Source organism: Nyctereutes procyonoides, unplaced genomic scaffold, assembly GCF_905146905.1.
Source record: "Nyctereutes procyonoides isolate TBG_1078 unplaced genomic scaffold, NYPRO_anot_genome, whole genome shotgun sequence".
NCBI classification, from domain to species: Eukaryota; Metazoa; Chordata; class Mammalia; order Carnivora; family Canidae; genus Nyctereutes; species Nyctereutes procyonoides.
Genome location: NW_026575040.1, coordinates 25,352,947 through 25,377,957, shown reverse-complemented (window position 1 = coordinate 25,377,957; position 25,011 = coordinate 25,352,947). Strand labels below are relative to the sequence as shown.

Below are 25,011 nucleotides of genomic sequence, written 5' to 3'. Positions count from 1 at the left end.
AAATAACTAAATATAATTATTTAGGCAAAGCCATCAAATAAAACAGGGAATAGCATATCAAGTAATTGCATTTTAATGAAGTCATTTCTTATGTAACCAAAGCTGTTAAAACAATCAAGAGTACAAGGAAGTTAGACTTGAATCCAAAAATAAAGCTGGTAGTAAAGAAATCTAGCTCTTCAGACAAAACAATGTGCTTTTAACTAATTCTGTTAGGAGGGAAAAATCATTAGAATTCTGAAGGATAATCACTTTATATTTTTTTGACTAGACTGAAAAATATTTTTGTCCATTTCAGGAAATTAGATTAGTATGGTTTAAATAAAAGAAAGGAAAATGTCTAAGATTAAAAAAAGAAAGAAAGAAAACTTAACATAAGGGCAAAAAACTTTTGGTTCACAGTTAAAGTAGGAGAAAAAAAATGAGTACTTTATTTCCCAGTAGACAACTTGAGTAAACTAACGTAATCCAGAATAGGCACTCCCATTTTAGTTTATTTTGTATATATTTCTGTAGATTAAAAAATCTACAGAAGGGCAGTCTGGGTGGCTCCACGGGTTTCATCCCAAGGCGGGACCCTGGAGACCCAGAATCCAGTCCCACGTCGGGCTCCCTGCATGGAGCCTGCTTCTCCCTCGGCCTGTGCCTCTGCCAATCTCTCTCTGTCTCCTCTCTGTGTATTCGCATGAATAAATAATAAAATCTTTAAAAAAAATAATAAAAAATAAAAAATCTACAGAAATTTAAAATATTTATTTTAAAAACTAAAGTATTTTAGGATGCACAGGTGGGTGACAGAACTATAAAGAAAAGCAAGTAAGATCCAGGATGAAAGTCAGGATAGGAATTACTCATATGAAATTACTGATGTGAAAAGGAGTTGAGATCATGAGGAGGTACCTGGGAAGCTTCTGAATGCCTAGCAAAGTTCTATATATAACTTGGGTGACAAGCACAAGGTATTCATCTTATAATTCATTTATCTATACGCTGTTTTTATGGAGTTTTCCTTCTGTATTTAACAACAAATATTTACAATTTAATTACAAAAAAGAAAAAAACCTATAGGCACATTCTGCAAAGGTAGAATGTTAAAAGCCACATAAATATCACAATCTAAAAAGATATTAAACACTTCTTTAAGAAACCAATAAGTGAAATGCAATCCAGTGTTTCAACTGCTCAAATCAAAGCAACAGTCCTAACTAGAACTTTTCTCTCCAGTAGGATGGCATTTATTGGAAGCTCTGAGCAAGGCAGAGTTCCCAGAATAAATTTCAGGCATGCTTCTCACAAAAGTAATCAGTAACAAATGCAAGAAAATCTGAAGACAAAATCTAAGGACATATAGTCAACAGAGAGTCTTTATTCAGATAAACTATTCTCTAAAAAGAGTCCACTGGAAATATTCAGAATGCTTGTAAAAAGGTGAGGCAGAAGAAGAAATCTGAACTATTTATAGCAATATTAATTCACTATCCTTTGAAATTAAACTGATTAAACTTTGAAATCTATTTTTACACTATTAACCAAATCTGAATTAAAGAGAGTACTTGCCTTATGAATACTGTATCTATGAGCTGAAGCTGGTTTCTTGAATTTCCTGAAAGCAAAAACTCCTTCAAATGCTTATAGTCTAAGTCAGTAATTTTCACTCAAAACTGACAAAACTGACATCAGAACTCAAAAATTACTTGTGTAAAATATAAAATATCAATCTAATAAACGTTCTGCCAGGAGGAAATTGGTGGGGGGAAAGCTGATTTTCAACAAGAATGCACAGATAGTGGAAACTTGCCTTATATAGTTCATGCATAGGCATAAAAAGAGGGAAAATTTAAATCACATTTTAACTACACTAAAAATGTAATTTTTAGGATTTCTTTGAAAAACCTGAAAAGTCCTTTTAAACATATGAGAACTCTCTGAGAAGTTTTATAGATCTGTATTAGAAGGTATTAGGACATTTTTAAAGCACGGAGTATGGTTATATCAAATTTCCATATGAAAAAGAAATTATACTAATTTTAAGAAATAAGATAATTTAAAGATAATAAGTTTCCTGACACCTTTCTCCAAATAATACCAACCCATAAATTACTTTAGTAACAACAAATTCAAATTCTTGTTCAGGTCAAAAGTTGCAACAAGTTTTTATACTTAGTTTCATTTTACTTTGTAAGTTTCATGAACTTAGGTAACCTACTATCAAAAAAAGTGTCACCCATAACTTATAACTGATATCTGTACATATACACAGTATATGCTCTTAAATATTAAAGTTTATAAGATTTCTATTCTAAGTGCAATTCTAGATATCAGAGGTCAACAATAAAACTCACAAACACTGAAATGATCCTTTGTTTTTAGCAAAAAAGAGAAGCTGCTGTAGTGAACAGCTGCAAAAACAGAAGATGTCACTAGTAGGAACAGGCTGGCAAACTTTCTCTTACAGTTACAACTCTCTATGGTCTTAAAAGTTGTTTGTTGTGACTTTAGGGCTTTCAGTATCACACATTAAAATGAAGCATCTGCTCTTCTCAGGCCTAAAAAGTAAAGATCTCAAACTATTCTTAAAATTCCACATAATAAAGCCCATGTAGACAATATGTTAAGTAACAAATTCCAGCAATATTTCAATTGTATTAGTATAGAAATCAAAGAAAAATGTCCTATACAGTGGACAACAAAACATTATGAAAAAATTAGACTAGTTACTTCATACAATGATATTCCTCAGCTTGAATTTTTTAGTCTACTTTTGACAAGATCCATTTTTCAGAAATCAGAAATTTGATAGCAGAGAGTTATCTCCTTAAAGTAAATATAAAATAAGTCTAAACTACACAAAGTCTAACTCTCCCTGTACTATTTGCTTAAAAAACTATCTACTTAGTAAAGTATCTCTATCTTTCAGAAATTATTTCAGAATTTTCCAAATTAATGAAAAATCCTAATAATCCCAGAAGCCTATGCTAGGGAAAAAAAACAAAAAACAAAATAAAAACATAAAGCAGTTTTACATTCCTTTTAAATTTAGCATATACTAAAACAAACGTCAATAATAAAACTTCTTTGATGTGAATGACCTAGAAAACCCAAGAATTTATCAGAACATGAAGGTATAAAAACCTCCTTTAACAGAGTGTATTAAACAAATGCACTCAGATCAATGAGAGCCTATAAAAATTCAACATATATACATTGAGTACATGTTCTGGAACGAGTGCTGTACTAGACTGGTTTAGGGAAAATGAGCAAGCATTACTATGAAGCATCCAACAGCAGGAAATGCACACTAAACTCTTCTGGAATAGAACCTCCAGAAGAGCACAAATAATTTTCCCAGATTAAGCAACAGAAGAAAACACCCACTTAAAATCAAAACTGAAGAAGAACATAATAAGGCAGTCTCCCACAATAAAATTTCGTTATGTACCTACCACACACCTACAGAAAAAAATATGACCATAGAAACCCTGTACATTCTTTCTATGCTAAGGTAAAATTACAATATATCAAACATTAAGATATTTTACATCTCATGGTCAAAGAAAAATAAATTTCTTCCAAAGGAAGAAATAGCTAGAGATACGTGCTGGCTGTATTGTTTCTGATTGCAATGGCTTACACTGAAAGGAAACATTTGTGCCAAATCGATTGCAGTAGTTATAATTTTTTTTTTTTTTTTATGATAGTCACAGAGAGAGAGAGAGGCAGAGACACAGGCAGAGGGAGAAGCAGGCTCCATGCACCGGGAGCCCTACGTGGGATCGGATCCCGGGGTCTCCAGGATCGCGCCCTGGGCCAAAGGCAGGCGCCAAACCGCTGCGCCACCCAGGGATCCCGATTGCAGTAGTTATATACCTAAGTTTTGCAAAACTTCAGAAAACATTGAGAAAAAAATCAAAATACTTAACTGAGACTGCCAACTTGATTTACTATTCAAATCTTTTCCTCTTTTGTTAAAACAGACCACACCTAATCCTGATGGTACTTTTCTACAAATCAGCTTTCTAAATTTATTTTTTTAATTTATTCATGATAGACAGAGAGAGAGAGAGAGAGAGAGAGAGAGAGAGAGAGAATGGGAGGCAGAGACACAGGCTAGGGAGAAGCAGGCTCCATGCCAGGAGCTGACACGGGACTCGATCCCAAGACTCCAGGATCACGCTCTGGGCCAAAGCCAGGCACTGAACCTCTGAGCCACCCATGGATCCCCCAGCTTTCTAAATTTAATACTGGCTTTTGGATTATCAAATTCATTAATTTCCGGGTTTATATTTATTTTCCTCTCTTGCTTTTCAGTAGGGTTTTCCTGCTAACTTCTAGCCCTGGACACTTAATTTTTACTTACCCTTAAAATGTTTAATAATGAAAGTATTTATGACTATGCATTTGCCTCAGAGTATAGCTTCAGCCACATCCTGTAGGCTTTCATATGCATTACTTTTTCAATAACTCATAATTCTACCTTTTTATTTCCTCCTGATTAAGGGCTTAGGGAAAAATGTCTTTTTAAATTTCCAAAGGTTGGCAAGGTGCCTGGATGGCTGTCAGCTGAACATCCTGGTGTTAGCTCAGGTTATCATCTTGGGGTCCTGGGATCCAGCCCCACACTGGGCTCCCCACTCAGCAGGGAGTCTGGTTCCCTCTCTCTCCCTCTGCCCCCTTCCCCCCTGCCCCGTAGTACTCTCTCAAATAAATAAATCTGGAAAAAAAAAAAAAGTTAAATTTCCCGAAGTTATTTTACTTTCGATTACAAAAGTACTATTTTTAAAATCTGTTAAGATAAATCATTTACTTAGTCAAAAAAAAATTATAAGCCAGATGATTTGTATCTTTATTAGTAAACAGCACTTTGCATGAAGTCATACGTATTTGTTACGTGTTTGCTTTTCTAAGACTTAAAGACATTGGTGACCAATAGTCTTGTAAATGCTTTTAAAAGAGCCTATCTAATGTTAACTTACTAAAAATTAAGCCAATGTTTGAATCATTTGATAATACAAAACATATTGTGAACTTCAAGTATTCTGCCATTTTTAAAGCCATTGTTTATTTTTTAAAAAATCTCAAAACACTGTCTTAAATTTCCTTAAATAGAAACATTAAGCCTTAATGAACAAATAAACTCCATGATTTATTCTTCATGTCCCTTTACAACTCCCCCCCCTTAAGAGCAAAAACAAAACAAAACAAAACAAAACAAAACAAAAAAAGCATTACACCAAGTAATAACTGTTCTTAGAACATCTAACCCCGGCAATTAAAATTAAATTACTTGTTTTGATTTAATACAGTCTTGCTTGCTTGCTATAAGAGAATAATACTCTTGAGATCCTCTTTTGGTTATAACATTCTTTAAAACAGTCGTTATTGCAATTAAGACTATTATCTAGCATGTATTCCCAGTAACTTACTTTTTATAATTTTGATCAACATACATACAATTTACCCTTTTATACAAAGTTTTTTTTTTTTAAAGAGCAATTTGAATGTCTTCATGCAAAACATGCTTAGATTTTTTTTTTAAGTTACACTTGTGCAATACTCCAAGGATTTCAATTAGGTTACCATGAAATGCAGTTTGTATTAAGTACTATTTTTTAAAAATCAGATTTCTATAAATTGCTAACCACTACAATATTATGAGTATGTTATAATGCTGCAGGCCTTCCCAAAAATTCTGAATATAAACCAGTACTGGTTTAAAATGAAAACACAAACATTTTGTGAGAGAAAATGAAAATTCACGTATCACATATATTTTTAGTGACTTCTGCCTACCTAAATTCACTTCATTACTAAAAACATAAAAGTAAAAAGAAATAAAAATTAAAATATATATATATAAGTATATTACTCTATGGTATAGTGGAAACAATCAAGAACTCAAAGGGGAAAAAGCTCAGTTCTAGCCCCTAATCTACCACTAGATTAATGGTTCTTAGCCTCTTTTCAGTGACAGATTCCCTTGAGAATATGATGAAAATAATGGAGTCTTGCCCCAGAAAAATGCTAATATAAAATGAAGCACACTCCTTCCAGGTCATCCGTGGACCCCTGAATTAACTGCCTCCAGCCTGAACAAGGCAAAGTAGCATCACTTTTCTGTATCTTGGTGTCCTGTAAGTATGTGGCGGGTGGGAAGAGAGGGTGGTTAGAATTACTCTCTTACTTAAGATTAGGCTGGGGAAGAGGCAGGAGATACTAGAGTTAAAAAAAAAAAAAAAAAAAAAGGAAGAAATTCTTCAATGGAAAATCTACATTCATGATTTCTTTCTAATACTTAAATTTCTACAACATTTTAATAGGTTGTGGACTTTGGAAAGATGTAAGATGAAAGAGGAATAGGTTCTCTGGTTTAAATAATTTGCTCATAGCACTTGCTGTTAAGATAACCACACACAAACAGCTATGCTAAATAGTTAATTATATTTCCTCTAAGATGAAAGGAACCATAAGTATACATATGGTAGCATTACTGGTTACAGCTCTGGCATCATGATGAAGGACCAAAGACTTTAACCTTTTCATTAGTGACGTACATACGAGAAAACTGTTCAAGAAAATTTTCTATTCAATCGTCAGGCTTAGAAATTAAACGCATTTCTGATAGATGCCTTAAAATTGTTTTTTCACTGAATATATATATATAGAGAGAGAATACTCTGGGTCACTGGACAGCCAAGAGGCTCTGATCAATTTTGCTTTGGAAATCTATGTATTATCTTATAAAACTCACTGTTTTCAAAGCCATATTCTCATATTTTTTTTAAATTAAAGCTTTTGTAAAAACAAATATACGCAACTAGGAATCTGCCTGCTACAAGAGCCAGATTTCAAAATCAAAACCGCTTCTGACCAGCTCTATGTACACACATATGCAGGAATTTGGAAATCTTGTCTCATTTATTCCGATACTAATTACCTATTTGTAAAATAACTAGGCAAATCACTAGTCTCTTTTTCCATCTCTTTGCCTAGCTCTACACTGGGTTCCACTGAAGAGAACGCACAGTGAATAAACTTCGATTTCATCAAATTTTAAGTCGTTTCATAAAGGTCTCAAGGAAGGAAAATACTAACACTTGGGGGGAGGAGACTATTATTTTGGATTATCATTTACATTTTCATCACCCCTGCCTCCCAGCGACTACCCGCATGGATAATCAAGAATTTAATGCAATTAAAAACAAAATAGGTTACTAATGGAACTACTCTAGGAATATGAAAACGGCCTCAGAAATGAATTCATACTTCGGATCCAACACTCTTAAAATAGAAGCCCCATTTTTCAAAGACATTATTTGCAAAGTGACTGGTCAGAGAGGCAGGGGAAAACCATAGTATCTTCTGTCTTCAAACACTTCCCTAAAACCACCGCAAAAAAAGAAACAAAACAAAAAACAAAACAACAAAAAAAAAAAACCACCAGTTTTTTTTTGTTGTTGTTGTTTTGTTTTGTTTTGCTCAATGGAACGTTGTGAAAAGCCCACGACCCTGGGCATCTGCATCTGTAGTTCTCACACATTCTCTGACAGTCTTTCTGGGTGAGAAGCCTTCGAAAGCCTGGCCACCTCCAAAACACATTCCAGAACTAAAGGGGGAGGGGGTGTCGCCAGCTCCAAGTTACAAACCCGCCCCCCCCCTCGGGGGAGCACTGACAGCTCGGGGGTCCTCTGGCCCCTTCCACCAAGCCGCGGAGCAAGGGCAGAAACGAGCCCCCAGCCCGGGGGAGGGGGAGCACCGCGGCTGCAGGAGCCCCCGGTCCCCGGAGCGGCCTCGGGAACAATGCGGGAGCGGGGCGCACCGGGCTCTCGAGCGGGGGCAGTCCGCTCCCGCAGGAAGCCGCGGGCTCCGGCGGTCCAGGCCCCGCTCCGAGCCCACGGCCCCCCCCGGACCGAGCGGCGACCCTCAGCGCCCGGCGCGGCCGGCCCAGCCCGAGCCCGCGTACCTGCTCGGCGGGGGCTCGGTCCATGGCGCCTGCAGCCGCAACGGGCCCGCGTTAGTCGCTGCGGAAAACGCCCCGGGCCGCTTTCTCCATGGCCCCCCGCTCCAGTCGAGCCCGGGCTCAGGACCTCCGCCCCTATCTGGCTGGCCCCGACTCGGAGTCCGGCTACGCCACTGGCCGAGGGGGTGGCTCCAGCTCCGGGGGAAGGAGGAGGCGGCGGCAGCCTCGGGGAGGGATCATCTGGGACGGAAGCCGAGGAGGGCCCAAAGACGCCGCAGCGGTAGTTGAAAATGGCGGCTCGCGGAAGGGCGGGGAGGGGGAGGGGCCGAGACGTGACGTAGGCGGGGTGACGCCAGAAGCCCTGCGCGGCCGGGAGCCGGAGCCTGGGCCGGCTGGCCTGCAGGCCGAGGCCGCGGCGGGGTCCCCGCAAGCGCGTGCTTTGAGCCGGACTTGACTGCCCCCCCCCCCGGACTGTGCACGGGGAGGCAGGAGTGTCGAGCCGCTTGGGACCCAGAGCACCCGGGTTCCGGTCTTCAGGGACCTCAGGGACTGCTTGGGTATCGCAGACCACTCTGAGGACTGCCGGAGGAGCTTTTAGCCGCGCACTGTACCCAGATGGCTACCCTTCCTTCTGTTATCCAGCTAAAGGAAGTCATGAGTGTAAAGGGAAGCACCCCCGAAGGGCCACTAGAGAGAAACTGAGTCAGGAGGCCCCACAGGCCCGGGCTCACCTCCACCGTCGCCTCCGGGCGGGTCTCGCTACCTGAGCATCCCTCACTTTGCTCGGCCTGTGGCCTGTATCTCACCGACCAAGACCAACGCTGCTTTCCTCCCCCTGTTAATTGCTTGTTCCTTTCATCTCCAGTTCATTAGCTACTTGCGGAGAGAAACTGGGCTGATTCCCTCTGGGCATCTCCTTAGTCGTACCCTCCAGGCGCACCACTTCCGGAAGAGTTCTTGCTCAGCTCCAGGATGAGGAGGGAAAATAAAAAGCGGCATAAGCTAAGTCATGTTCGCGCAAGAGAGTGGAGGTGGCTCCTGTTTGAGGGACTGGAATGGAGATTTACAGCTGGGAAAGAGAATTTTAAGAAGTTTGCTTTGTCATGCTTCAGAAGACCTCACTAAAGATCTGAGTTGCCTTTTCAGTTAGTCTAGGCTGTTTTTCTGGTTTTGTTTGAATAGGATTCCAAAAGGCCGGTCTGTGAAGCCTCTAGCTGTAGGTACACTGATAAACTGTATTTTGACCTGGTGAAAGGAGCTATACTGGGTCAACAACACTTGCATCAGGGCTGGCAGTAGAAACTGCTTATAAGGAGAAATATTGATATCTGTGCACACATCTTTCATGTATTGAGTTTTAACTAAATGAAGTATTTTTACTCTCAGATTTTATGTTTGTGTGCATACGTGTGTGCATGGATATGTGTTTAAATTGTACATGTATGTCTGAATGTTACATACATGAAGAAGTCATGTAATGTATGCCCTAGTGTCTATCAATGAATGCAGAGTAAATTTAGTTTTGCACAGTAAAGCTGAGCTATTTATATGAAGTAGTTATGTAAACTAACAGATGATCACCCTCCTTCACAACTGAAAGATTAAAAAGAATTCTGAATTTTCAGAATGTTTCCCCACCGGTGATCTCTAGCCATAAGACACCCGGATCTGCGTAAAAAGATAGCAATAACGCAGTACTAATGTAGTCATAAAAATACCACAGTACTTGGTTTCCTTCCTGCTTCTAAGGAGTAATCTGAGAAAATTCAAATAGAGGCTCTCTAAGGATCTTTCCATATTATAGGATTTTTATGACTATGAAATCAGTCTCGTTGAGAGTCTTCTTTGTAGAAGATGGTTATTTAAATTTTAAGAACAGAAATATAAGAAATTAATGAACAAAAATGTCACAATGCCATTCTTATTTAACCACAATCCCAGAAAAGATCGCAAAGCAATTAAAATACAGAATTAAAATATATGAAGAATAAAAAGACATTTAAAAATACTACTTTGGGGGAACCCCGGGTGGCTTAGCGGTTTAGCGCCACCTTCAGGCAGGGCGTGATCCTGGAGTCCCAGGATGGAGTCCCACGTCTGGCTCCCTGCATGGAGCCTGCTTCTCCCTCTGCCTGTGTGTGTCTCTGCCTCTCTCTCTCTCTCTAATAAATAAATTTTAAAAATAAAAAAATAAAAAATACTACTTTGTATGGATGACATGATTGAATTTCAATTATTTCATTAAGCAGCAAATATTTAATGTGCCAAATGGCTATGCTAAGTACTGGAGGTACAGCAGTTAACAAGATACTGTGAGAGCAGATCCTGTGTTTGTCTTATGAGCACAATATACATAGAACAAGTAATTACAGGTGAGCTGAGTATCATGAAAAAGGAAGTTCAATAGGGTCTATCAAACTGTGGGATGGAGGGTCAGGGAAGTCTTATGTAAAATGGCATCTAAGCAAAGACTTGAAGGGTGAGTAGGAGTCATGATAAATGAAGGAGAAGAGTTAAGAAAGTTGTCCCAAGAAAAGGAAATGGCTAATGTGAGCATCCAGGGTAAAAGAATGGAGCATTAGTACTTAAGCTAATTCCTTGAAATGAGAGTTGAGGATGAGAGAGATAATCCAATAGAGCAAGGCCTCTGAGAAAGTAAAACCAGGAGAAGAAATCTGGCCTTAGATAAAGGAGTAGGTAGGTACATGTTTGTCCATGAAAGGAAAGGAAAGGAATAAAGAAGGAAGGAAAGGAATAAAGAGTAGATGTGACTACAGATACAATTATAAGTTGAAGGAATTCTGTCTACAGCTTCTGTCTTCGCAGGAAAGTAGGGGGCAAGATTATCTGCTGACCATCGAGGTAGACAGAGTTGATGGTCATGCACTTGTCAAAACTCAGCAAACATGTATTTGAGATTTGCACATGTCATATTGCACATACAAATATAAATTTTACATCAAAAGAAAAAAACTATAAATATTGAACTCTACTTTTAAGAAATTCATGTTCCTACATAACCCAAATCTCTATCAAGTTACTATGAACCCCAGTGGCTTTTAAAGCATCTCTATTTATATCAGATGTTTGTTTTATTCAACGCTGCATCCTTGCTACCTGTATGAATGCCTGCCAAAGAGCAGGTGCTCAATAGATGCTTGTTGAATAAATGTGCTATGCTATTAAATCAGGATTTTTTCATTCACGGTTGGGTTTTGTTAGGCATGTGCATTTTATTGAATAAGCAGGATTCGGTAGAGTACGAGCACAGAATTCTTTTATTTTTGTTCCAGTGTCTTCAAATTCTCTGAGGGCTGATCTTCATTCTGCCCTGGATGGTATCTCATGAAGGTCATACAAACTTCATTCCAAATTAAAGCTTTGCCTTTTCCTAAGCCCAGTCCTGCTTCAGGACTGCAGTAGGTTATGTGGCATGGGCCACTTTTATTTTGTTTTCTGCCTTTTGCATCACTTCCTCCACCTTAACTACTTGCCGATCAAGCCTTCCAATTCCTCCAGGTTTGTATTGTGCCAAGCACAAAGTCACTTCCAGGTAACCACTTATAACCCTAGCCTTAGCTCTTGGGACTTTTTGGGGTTCAGCTTTCTGCTTGATCCCTTGGGTGCTCAGCAAAGCAGCCTTCTTAGCCCTTTTAAACTGGCTTCGAGTGTAATTCTCTCCCTCCATCCCTGGGAACATTTTTGCTAAACTCTTTTATCACTTATCCCTTTACCTATCCATCCCTCCATAAGCCCATTAATTCATCTTATTTTTGGTGTGCAACAAAGTAAATTGCTTACATCAGTATACTTTCCCCTGGGAAAACTCATGTTTCCACAATTGGTGAAAATGTGGCTTATTTCGAGCATTTTCTCTCTGTTTCTCTCAAGTCTGCCTCTGGTTTTCTTAGGAAAGTATCAGATCCTAGGTCCCCATATTTCCCCCAAACCCCAAGCAAAATGTATCAAGTTCTCTGAGTGTCTCCCTAAAAGCTTCTCACATGTAGCTTGAGGTTAAAGGAAACATCTCTTTTTCCCCTGTGGGCAGAGTGGGTAAGTATCAAGTGTCTCCAAAGCAACACTCTTCCTGAGTCATCCATCCTCCACCCCCACCCTCATGCTCTCTAAGCTGGGCATGAGTGACAAATAATGCTGAGCCACAATTTCTTAGCATATTTTGCATGGTAGACTAACACCTGGCTTTAGGATGTAGGGATAGTTAGCACCTAACCCATTGCCCTTTGGACACCCATCAAAACAGACAGCATCCTTATTGAATGTCATGTTACAAGTTCATCTATTTAATAAATTTTGGGGGGTGCCTATCCTATGCAAGGCACTGGTCTAGGAAGGGAGAATACAGCAATGAACAAAGTCACTCTTTTGGTGGTATTTACAGTTTACCTTGGGTGATAGACAATAAGCATATAAAAAAAGATAATTTCATGTAGAGATGAATGCTGTGAAGCAAATAAAACATGCCAATGTGACCAACGCAGACCAATTTTCATAGGTTGACCTCTGAGATGGAGATATCCAACCTGAGATTTGAAGAATATGTAAAGAAAAGGAAGGGCCTTGGACGGGAAAATCTTGTGATCAGAGTAGCAGGATGGAGGAGACAAGTGTGAGTAGTGAATGGTGGGAGGGGAAGAGTGGTATAAACAATGGGCTGAACAGGAGACTAGAGCCAAGCCAGATCATGCAGGAACTTATAGGCTAAGGTGATTTTTCAAAAACAGTTTGGAAGATTTTGAAGAAGTACATCCAATTCATATTTTGGCTAAATGCTAAAAAATGTCAAATGTTAAAATTAATTCTTTCTGGAATATAAAGACAAATTTGAATGTTTATTTAAGAAATGGATTATTACGGGGGTGCCTGGGTGGCTCAGTCAGTTGAGCATCTGTCTTTGGCTTAGGTCATGATCCCGGGGTTCTGGGATCCAGCCTGCCTCAGGCTCCCAGCTCAGTGGGGAGCTTGCTTCTCCCTTTCCTTCTGCCCCTCCCCCTACTCATTCTCTCTCCCATGTACTCACGCTCTCTCTCTCAAAAAAATAAATAAAATATTTTTTAAAAAAGAATTGAATTATTAAAATTTAATCATTAAAAATGTTAGAGTCAAACTTTAGAAGTTTGAACTCATACAACCATGACTTTTCAGCATTATGGCCCCTATGAGTTCCTGCAGTCACAATATTGCACACTGCGATTTTAAATAAAAAAATTCAGATGAGGAGCAAGGTATTTTTTGGGTAGCTCTGCTGATATAGGTACTTCCTACAGTGATGTTGCCACCCGTTAATAAGCCTTTCTTCCTTTCTAATAAGAACTACCTAAGGTAAAGTTTTATCTGCTTTAACTCCTGGACTAGAGTTGGCCAATGAAGATTATTCAATTTCATGGAAGTCCTCTAGAAACTGAAGTTTGTGCTCCGATTGAAGAAAATGCCTTGTGAACATTTTCAGATGTAGAACTAAGATGATTACTCTCATTTACAGTTTTAACTTCTCATATGTTTATTTCTGCATGCCTTTCATTATTAAGCTGTATGTAGAGCCTTTCATTATTAAGTTGTATGTATATTTTTGGCTCAGAAGGACAATTTTCTTCCTAAACTTATCTAGCCAACATTTCTAAATACTATATTAACTTTCAATTATCTCCCTATTTATTTAACTGCTTGAAAATTCTCAATAATCATTTCAAATAAAATTAACTTTCACAACCACCATTATTATACTGCAATTTAAACTCTGTATTTAAACTATTAATAGAATTTCAACATAAGGATTGCATCCAAAATGCTTACTTGTATCTGAAAGTTCATGTTCATATAATTAACAATAACTCTGACTGGCCTTGTTCTTATAACTTACATATTATGCTGATTAGATGTGATACTTACCCTTCACGGGTGGCTATATCGACTTTAGGGTTGCCAGAAAGTAAAATAGGAATTTGACAAGTATTTTTTAAATTGAGATATAATTGACATATAACATGGTAATAGTTTAAGTTGTACAATATAATGATTTGATACATTGTATATATTGTTATATATGTATAATATTTTGTGAAATGATTACCACAATAAGTTAAGATTTATCACCACAGTTACAAACTTTTTCTTGTGATGAGCACTTTTAAGATCTAGTCTCAGCAATTTTCAAATATACAGCATAGTATTATTAACTATAGTCACCATCCTCTACCTGACATTTCCCAGGACCTATTTATCGTATAACTGGAAGTTTGTAACTTTTGCTCCCTTTACCCATTTCTCCCTCTCTCCTCCCTCTACTTCTGGTGACCACCAATCTGTTCTCTGTATCTAGGAGTTTGAATTTGTATTAGATTCCACATGTAATTGAAGTCACATGGTATTTGTCTTTCTCTGACTTATTTCATTTGGCATAATGCCTTAACAGTCTATCAATGTTACAGCAAATACCAGAAGTTCCTTTTTTTAAATGACTGAATAATATTGCACTATGTATCTAGATCTAGATATCTCACATACTTTGAATCCATTCATCTGTCAATGGACACTTAGGTTGTTTCCATGTCTTTGCTATTGTAAATAATGCTGCAATGAACATGGAGTTGTAGCTACTTTTTCAAGATAATATCATTTCTTTTGGATAAATATCCAGAAGTGGGGCTGCTGGATCATATGGTAGTTCTATTTTTAATTTTTTGAAAAACCTCCATACCGTGTTTCATAGTGGCTACAGCAATGGCGATTTTACAATTTGGCCTTACAAAGGCCAAGGATCACAGTGAAGCTGAAAAGCAGATTTTGGCCAAATAGTAAGATCCATACACAGCTGAAGTTGACTATACATCTCACTTTTTTGCAGGAGAGTAACATGCTCAAACGGCAAAGAAGTGGTTAAGGTAACAGACCATAGGATTAAAGCTGCATCAAGATAGTATTAAGCAAAAATTGCTACAGGTAGTATCTGCATGTTTTTGGGATGCCTGGATGGCTCAGCAGTTGAGCATCTGCCTTTGCCCCAGGGCATGATCCTGGGGTCCCGGGATGGAGTCCCACATCAACTTCCTGAGTAGAGCCTGCTTCTCCCTCTGCCTATGTCTCTGCCTCTCTCTCTCTGTGTCTCTCATAAATAAATAAATAAATAAATAAATAAATAAATAAATAAATAAATAAAATCTTTTAAAAAATATCTGCATGTTTTTAGCATAGAAGATAAACCCACTCGAATTCTTATATATTAGTGACCAACTGACAGGAAAAAAGGTCCTGTTGATAATATCAGTCATGTGACAGAAAGATGACTACTAGACTAAGAATCAACCACTTGGGTTTAAATCTTAACTCTACATCTGAGAAACTATGTATCCTTGAAAGTCGCTTAAGCCTCTCTGAGCCTCAGTTTCCTCATCTACACATTGGATAGTACTGTTGAGAGATTCAAGTTAAGGTAGTACATGTGGGGCACCTCGGTGGCTTAGTCAGTTAAACATCTGCCTTCAGCTTGGCTCATGATCCCAGGGTCCTGGGATCAAGCCCCACGCCCTATGTCAGACTCCTTGCTTGTGCTTGCTTTCTTTCTCTGTCAAATAAATAAGTGTTAAAAAAAAAAAAAAGGTAACAATGTATGAACACATCACAGGCTCTAAAGGGGTGGTTCTCATTCTAGGGTACCTGTACTGTGGTGTAGTTTAGTTTAGTTTATTTAAATATACTCCATGCCCAACACAGGGCTTGAACTCAAAACCCTGATATCAAGAGTCAGAAGCACCACTGACTGAGCCACCCAGATACCCCTCTAAGATACCTTTAAAACTAAAATGCTCAGGCCTCTCTTTAGACTGATTAAGTCAGAGTTTCTGGAGCAAATAATCCCAGCCAGAGTAGCCATAAAGATTTAAATCAGATTGTACCCCTTCTCTCTTCAAACTCTCCAGTGGAGCTTCCCATCTCGGTGTAAAAGCCAAAATCCTTAGTGTAGCAAATGAGGCCTCATGATCAGGCCCCCACCTGTGGCCTCATTTCCTACTCTTCACCCTTACTCATTAGGCTCTAGCAACATTGGCCTCCTTTCTGTTCCCCTAATATTACAAACACACTCCCATCTGGGAGCCTTTGCCCTTGCTGCTGCCACTGCCTAGAGCTCTTCTCCTAGTTATCCCGTACTGCTCACGCCCGCTCTTCAGGCTTTCGCTGGAATGTGAGCTTTGAATGAAGCCTTCCCTGACCACCCACTTTAACACATCATGCATGCACACAATCCTTTCCCCTTTCTACCTTTCTCTCCATGGTATTTATCACCATCTGAAACACTATGTATTTTGTTTTATTGGTTTATTGACTACCGTTTGCCAGTAGAAGGTAAACTCCATGAGGGCAGAGATTTTATTTGATTGTTTTCTCCACCGCTGGGTAGTGCCAGTGTTTAGGACACTGCCTAGCGGGATCCCTGGGTGGCGCAGCGGTTTGGCGCCTGCCTTTGGCCCAGGGCGCGATCCTGGAGACCCGGGATCAAATCCCACGTCGGGCTCCTGGTGCATGGAGCCTGCTTCTCCCTCTGCCTGTGTCTCTGCCTCTCTCTCTCTCTCTCTCTCTCTCTCTCTCTCTCTCTGTGTGTGTGTGACTATCATAAATAAATAAAAATTAAAAAAAAAAGGACACTGCCTAGCACATAGCAAACCCACAATAAATAATTATTGTCACTATCCCAAAGGACGCTCTGAGCATGTGCCTTACTCAGCCTGAAAACTTCCATGATAGCTCACTGCCTACTCCAAATATATTCTGTGCTTTCCCTGCCTCTCTGACTTTGCTCACGTGGTTCTTCCTATTTAGCATGCCCTTCTCATCTTGAAACTCATTTCCTCCATTTCCTGGATGAAAAAGATCCTCCTCCAAATTCCTTCAGCTTATTGTGCCACATCCTGCCTTAAATTATTTGTGTACTGTGTATAATTATTTATATAATTATTTCTTTTCTCGGAGTGTACATTCCTTGAGGACAGTGTTATTCAGCCGTGTTTGTTGAATGAACGAATGAGCTTGCCTTTGTAGCTGACTCAGACATTTATTAGAAGAAGAGAGGTAATTAAATGGTGCATTTAAATAGCTCCCCTAGTTCCAACAAGAATACAGGTTGCATGTGAGTAAAATAAAAACAAATGATAACATCCAAAATCCAAAATTAATTGGCAAATGAGGAGACAATCACACCAAAGATCAACACCTATGAACTGCCTTGTGAATAATCTAGTTTCAGTAAGACTGTCTTAAAGAGGAATTATTTTACTGCATAAATGGACTCTGAGATCCAGATAAAAAGTTAGATAGGACATTCATTGTTATGGCGGTCAGATCTTCAACCTCAGCCAGCTAAAAACAGGAAATAACTTCCCAGATTTATTATGATGTCCTTCAGATTATTTTCATGAACTAATCCAAATCTCAATCTTTATTGGAGGATACTATTTTATAATGGTGAAAACAATATCTGATACTTCCCCTTCATTTGGACATGCTATATAATCTGAAATTGAAACATCTCTTTCAACTCAATGGGGTTTTTTGCCCTGCCGTTAAAACTTTTGTTAACAAATTATCTAGATTTTTCAGGTCAGTGACTCATATCCTCAGCTCCCCAAACCTAGGAGGTTCTTTCTGGAATGTCCTTTCTGAACCAGCAGAAGCTTACTTCATCAGCAGGGCCTGATTTTTTGAAGCCAGGAATTTATGAAGCTCAACCTGTGAATGTCTAACTCTTCCTTACCTTGGATATGTTACCAATTCTCCTTAAGGCTTCCAACCAGCATGACTGAACAAGACATGTCTCATGAGTCTCAGAAGGGAAAATAAGAAGCAGAAGTTAAATAACTAAAGCTGGCAGAGATAAAGCTTCTGAAAAAAATTCCTGCACCAAAAAATACCGTCAAAAAAAGCATACGTTGTAGATGAAAGGATTTGATTTTTTTCTTTTTCTTGACTTTTAAATATTTTTACATAAATTACATCATAGCAATAAGAGCAGAATAGGAAAGAAAGAAAATCACCCACCAACTCATCTTTCTAACAAATGAAGGATTTTTTTTTCTAGTTGCTGCTTATCTATATGCAAAAACATCTACATGAGAGATTTTATTTATGTAACCTACAGACTCTCAGGCCTATTGCGTATTCAAGTGTCAGCCTACTCTGTAGAAATGAGGTAGGAAGATATCACTGCCACCTCCCAACCCCCCCCCCCCACACACACACACACTGGGGCCTGTATAAATAAGATGTTGGAGCTTGGGAGATATATGAAGCAGCAGACTAGGGGAATCTGAGAGATGAGGCCTATGACTGATCCCCAGTGATGCCTCACTCAGCCTAATGCATGACCCAGGAGGTCCACAGACCCATCACTGGCTCTAGAACACACAGGGTTTCTCCATAAGACCTCAAATATCATTTCCATCCCTTTAAACAACAGCTGGAATCTTCATCGTGGCAATTATATCAAATCCATGCTCCCCTGCCAAACTATACAGGTCCTGCATTATCTCAACCTGTAGATAGAAGGTGGTATTAGGTAAATATTGTTATATAAAAAGGTAATAATAATTTTTTAAAAAGTATAAAAATCCTAAAATTGTATTGGAGATACAGAGAAGGCATCAATACATGCCTGTCATGATTTCATCCCTAGACCCATTAATACCAAAGTCAACAAGAAACTACACAGACAAAATGTTTTTATTGCCTTACTTGCTTATAAAATCCTAGCCTCTTCCCTAATCCTTCCACAGCTGAAGCTTGCAGAACTCTTAAGGAAGAAAACTGTAGCAATCCTCAGCTTATTGCTTCTGGCTGACCCACTCTGTTTCTTCACATGGACTTGTAACAGGCCAGACATTCACCTGCCAGCAGACCTTGGAGTCTTTGGATTCCCAGCTGTGCTGAGCCCTAACGGGTTACATTTCACAGGCTTTGAACTGGTCAAGGTCTCTGAAGGAGAAATAATAGGAACTATAGCCCCTGGCAGTCAAAAATAACCATCTGTTCAGGCGGTCCACAATGACCCCTTATGGAGTAGTAATAGTAACAACATGCCTATATTGATCATGCCAGAGACAATGCTGAGTCCTTTCCAGAAAGTATCTCATTTAATCTTCACAACAGGGGCACCTGGGTGGCTCAGTGGTCAAGCGTCTGCCTTTGGCTCAGCTCGTGATCCTGGGGTCCTGGGATCGAGTCCCGCATCAGACTCCCTGCCGGAAGCCTGCTTCTCCCTCTGCCTATGTCTCTGCCTCTCATGAATAAATAAATTAAAAAAAAAAAACCCTTTGCAACAGTACACGAGATAAGAATTATTGCCTTTTTTTTCCCCTGGAAGGGGAAACTGACATTAATATATCTTAGTTAGCTTACATAAGATCCAGTTAGAATGTGGCAGAACTGGAATTTGAACACAATAAGCAAAGGAGCTTATACATAAGGAGACTACCCTTTCCTGCTGATGAGATGCAGGGGACACTTAACAGCTTGCCTTAGAACTCAGGCCTGTTAGGTGCTGAGCTGGGCAAGGCCTCCCAACTGCTGCATTTCATCACGTTTGCCTGGCCCTTGACCATGACTGGAGTCACACTGTTTAGTCATCATTCCAGCCTGAAAATGCCCTGGAGTAGAAAGTAACCTTAAACCTAGTGAGCAATCAGACTGGAACAGAAAGAAGAACTAAGGCTTCAGGGGAAAGGTCCTTCGGGCAGGTTCACGCATCAAGCATAAGGAAGTGGTTTGGGATGACCCAATCAGCTGGCATCAAAGAAGAGCTGCAGCTGCTCCAGAGATTCAGATGTACATATGTCTGTTAATACATCTTCCCAAGGGCCACAAGAAAATGCATTGTTTCCTTCTCAGGCAGTAAATGTACCCATTCCAAAAAGATGGGAAACCAGTGTGTTAATGAAGAGGAGAGGAGGGCGACAGGAGAAGTGCAGTGAGGCAAAGAGGAAGGAGGAGAAATCAGAGCAATAACTAAAGCAGGGACAGAAAGAGGCCTCAGGATGCATGGTGGGCATGGTATGAAGTCTCCCTGTGTCTCAGCACGTCCATCACCAAAGCCTGAGTGCAGGACCGGAGGCAGGTGGGGGCATCCCCCACACACCTGCCCTGCCCCCATCTCCACCCCACCTCATCAAATCTCCCTGGCTTTCTCTCCTGCTCTTCTTCCCCTGTTTACCATCCCTTCCCCTACTCCATCTCTCCATGCTTTACTTTCTTTCTCTCTGCCCATGTTCTCATTCTGTAAATGCTCCGCTTGGTAGCATGCGGTGCTAAAAGAGCTGCTAGCCCTGGCTCTGGAGCATGACTCATTACTGTGTTGTTATACTGGGAAATGAGGTGAGTGGGACATTTAAGTCCAAAGCATTCAGTGTTCCTGTGCTCACTGAGGTCAGGTCCGGAGGTTTAGCAGTTGATAGCATCTAGCACTTTCAAAGGTGTAACTCAGTTCTGAGTCCGCCTCCTCCACCCAGGACCCTATGGCATCTTTGAAGTGTGTATTGTGTAACATCTTGCAATTCCACTGCTGCAGGGGAAGGATGTTTGCTTGCTTTGGGAATCTGTGACTCAGTGCTATTAAGTCTTACTCCTTCCGAGATCTAGTTTGGTGTTTTTTGTACCTTTGTGCTCTTTGAAATCATATGTTAGTGTGATTAAGTTTGGGCTTAGTATCAAAGCATTAAAATATTTGTTTTACCGCCAGAGGAAAGTATGTTCTGAGGGGAAATATACTATATTCAGAACGAAATGATGCAACACTACTATTATATAGAAAGTTAGATATTAAAAAAAAAAGAAAGTTAGATATTAGATGGTAAAATTCCCTCTCTACCGCCATTAGTGAGAGTGCTAGACCATTCCTTCATTCAACACATATTTAAATATGTCAGCAGCGATGCCTGCTCTAAATAAAATTAAAGTTTGGTAAAAGGATAATATATGCAGGATGGCTATGTTGGAAAGGTTGATAAAAAAAAAAAAAAAAGAAAAGAAAGGTTGATCAGGGAACACTTCACTGAAAAAGTGGCCTTGAAGCAGAGCACTGAAAGGAGGGGAGTGAACCATGCAGACATTGGGGCAAGAACATTTTTTTTTATAAAGTTTTATTTATTTATGATAGTCACACACAGAGAGAGAGAGAGAGGCAGAGACACAGGCAGAGGGAGAAGCAGGCTCCATGCACCGGGAGCCCGACGTGGGATTTGACCCCGGGTCTCCAGGATCGCGCCCTGGGTCAAAGGCAGGCGCCAAACCGCTGAGCCACCCAGGGATCTCAAGAACATTTTAGATAGAAAGGACAGCAAGTGCAAGGGGCCTGAGATAGAAATGAGCTCGATGAGCTTAAAGAACAACTAGAAGGCCAGTCAAATTAGAATAGACTCAGGAGGAAAACAGCATAGTCACAGAGGTACACAGAGCCTGCAAGGCTGCAATAAATAATTTTTATTGGATTATATATGTGATGAGGGATCACTGGAAAGATTTGTTTTAGAAAGATCACTCTGGACTCTGGTTGAATAGTAGAGGATAACACAGGTATAAGCAGTAAAGCAAGTCAGAAGGCTATTAGGGTAGCCAAGGTAAGAGAGGTTGGGGGCTCTCAGGTTTGGGATATACTTTGAAGAGAGAAGAGGACTTGATGATGGATTCAGAAGTGAGTTTTGAGGGAAAGAGAAGACTCAAGATCACCTCTAGGTTTTTAGCCTGAGCAATGGGTGAATGATAGAGCCATTTACTGAGATGGGAAAAGTTGGGGGAAACGGTATTAAATCCAGTGTTCCGTTTTATTAAGTTTAAGTTTGAGATTGCCTTAGACACCCAAGTAAAGATGCCAAACAGGCAGTTGTAAAGCAAATCTGTAGTAAATTGAGAGGTGACATTTGGCTGTGATGTTGACTAAGACATACTTCTTATTAGTCAATAGTTGGATATTTGAATTTCAAAAAAGCAATTCACCTCCTACCCAGGTCACTGCAGTCCACCTTGCAGAGCCTTGTTCTCTGTTTCAATGCTGCTTGTGGAGGAGTACCAAATGAGATATTAAGGAATCACCTAGCTTATGTAGTTCATAATCAGATCCTCCAAGAGTGTCTCTTGAACAACGAATATTTGACATTTCAAAAGGGCCCCAAGTAGAGAGATTGTGTGCTGCTTTAAATATCGTCCATAACCCTGGCAGAAACTCTGGCCAACAGAAGCAGCTGAGAATAAGGAATGCACGTTCCATAACATCTGCAGATCATTTTCAGGCACAGTAACCACTTTGGAGGATGTGGTGAGTAACAGATTTAAAGGTGTGAAGCACGGATTCTGGATGAGGAAAGGGCACTTTGAAAGAGCATACTATTCAAACGATGCTGGATGGAAGCCAAAAACAATGCAATAGGGTCACATTACCCGACATTAGATGATCTGAATTATTCACAGAACACTAAAGTCCAAAGATTGAATCGTATTGAGAAGGTTGATGATACATGCTTCAGGATACTTCAGAATATTTAACAGGATTAGTAAATAGCCATGCACACAAAAATGGAAGATTTTTCTCAGCCACGGCATTTCAAGAATCAATGAACACTTTTCCCACAATATTTTCTCGTGGGGTGTCTTGCCAGAATTACCAAATAAGCCTGGACTACCTTAACGTTGCAATGTTCACACAGCTGATCTTGCCAAGGACTTCTTCGTGTAGAAACTATCACTCATCCTTTCTAGAGATAAAGGCTTTTGGGAAGGAACACAGAGACCTGGGTGCTGAGCATCTGTGCCATTACAAAGTCTGATTTTAAAAGGTGTCAGCAGAATTCTCAAAGTATTTCCCAAGAGACTGGGAGCTTATAAAGTTCATTGTGGCTTTGTCCCCTTTAATTGGGTCAAGTCTGTTTGGCATCTCCTCCTTCAAGGAAGTTGCTTACCAGCTAGACCCTGTTATTGTACTCATTCGCTTGAAAGCTAGGCAGGTATATTTTTGCTATTAGAAAAACATATAAAGAGCTTGGTTATCTGAAGGTCTCTTCAAGTCGGTTGCATGTACCACCATGGTATATATTTATCAGTTGTATACTAGAGTCATTAACCGGGCCTATGCCTTGAATAGGCAAGGTCAAGAGTTTTGAGTGAGGATTTGCCACTTACTGCTTAGGTGGGCAAACTTGCACAAGTGTCAGATTAAGATAATGCCAGTATTCACTTTATAGTGTTACTGTGCATATTAGATGAGTTAAAGCCCCCCCCTTTTTTTTAGTTAAAGCCCTTAAAGAGATTAAAAGTGTGCCTAGAACATAGCAAGCACACAACATATGTTAGCTATTATTACTATTAGCCTGAATATCTTCGAAGTCTGTTGGCAAAGAGATTTTCTTGTAAATATAGATCCAATACAAATAAAACATTTAAGTAGACTTTCATTAGGTTTCTGCAGTTGGTAAATACCATGTTGTTTGCAAATTCAGAGAATGAAGTTTGATATTTTTGATCAGCTCAAGGCTCCTGATGACTTTTATTTTTTAGATTGAGGTAGAATTAACAGAGCATAAAGTTAACCATATTAAAGTGTACAGTTCAGTGGACTTTATATATTCACAATGTAGTGCCACAATTACCCCTACCTAGTTCCAACTATTCTGGATAGTTCATACAAATGTGATCATATAATAGATGACCTTTTGAGTCTACCTTCTTTTACTTCAAATGACTTATTATTGAAGATGAAATGGCAGATCCCTGAGGAATCACCATCCAGTCATCCCATCATCTCTGATAATCTTTAGAATTTTCTGATGCTTGATGGAGACCCTTGGTCTCTAGGGTTTCAGATTCTGTCCTCTGTTAAAGAAATGCTTGAATTAGCAGTGGATGGATTCTTGAGAAAACTACAGGAAGTCCTAAATCATTTTAACATATCAAGCATGTGAGACAAATGATGCCCTCAACATCTGGAGATTTTGGCAATGATGCAGTTCACCCTGTCATTTTATGGAGAAGGACTTTGAGGCCTAGTGTTGTTTTCTTTGGTTTCTATGAGACACATACACTTATTACACTTATGTATACATGCACTTATTACAAAAAACCAGTTTCTCTAAGGAGAGTATATAATGTGCTGGAGCCTAATGAAAAACATATTTCCTGATTCAAGTTTCCCAGAATCCACTGGAGAAAAAAAAAAGACAAATGAGTAGACATTAAAATACAATGTAATAAGTGCTGTGACTGAATTAAGCACAGGGTACCATGGGATCGCATGTGAAAGTACCTATCCCATAGCAGGTTGTTGGAGGGGTACTCCTTATACTCCATCTTTCTTCCACATAAGGCTAAGTCATTGTATTGCTAGTGGAAAAACAGATTTTATACAACATGAGGTAATACTTTTCAGAATGTTAAATGGTTGTTGACTTTGGAGACTGTCTTAACTTATTGTCACAGAGAGTGCTGTTACCATGGGTACTTCTCCTTACATTACTGGTGTTCAGTTTAGCCATTGATGCCGCACGGCATTAAAGTTTAGATTGCAAACTAAGGATAACATTCTTTATTGTATGGAACTAGACATTTATTGATTGATTCGGAAATCCTTGCTGGTATTGAGAGAGTTATTTTCTTTTTAAACTATTTAACAATTTAAATTCCTCACAGCTTTTGGGAGGACTTACACTCCGTCTCAGCCCTCTGCTACAAACAAAAGACTGCCCCCATTATTTGCAGCATACGTGTGTTATCACACATGGTCTTATTGTCTTTTGCTCAAGATCAATCTCAGGCTGGGTAGCAGCTAATGGTATCACCAAGTTTGTAGCATGATGGGCACACCCATTTTCAAATATTTAAATAAAAATAGCTCTTGAGTACCATCCTCATCTTTCCTTGTCCTCAGAAATTTTAGGCTTCCATTTCTTCTGTCCTGCTTTTGCTGAATTCTCAATCCTTGCCCTGAGTCTCACCCTTCGGATGTCCTGAATCTTTTCTGCACCACATCATCCTATATTGGACACATCTGATCTCTCCACTCCCGAAAA

At 39.5% G+C, this 25,011-nt stretch overlaps 1 protein-coding gene across 1 annotated transcript in view; it reads right to left on the bottom strand.

Annotated features, from left to right (window-relative positions):
* The window catches only part of SECISBP2L (SECIS binding protein 2 like), a 62,440-nt gene extending 54,243 nt beyond the window's left edge, over positions 1 to 8,197 (bottom strand). Inside the window, exon 1 of the mRNA XM_055319949.1 lies at positions 7,961 to 8,197. Coding sequence (XP_055175924.1) covers positions 7,961 to 7,984 — 24 coding nt within the window. The 5' untranslated portion in view covers positions 7,985 to 8,197. The remainder of the gene's footprint in view (positions 1 to 7,960) is intronic.
* Positions 8,198 to 25,011: the final 16,814 nt, after the last annotated feature.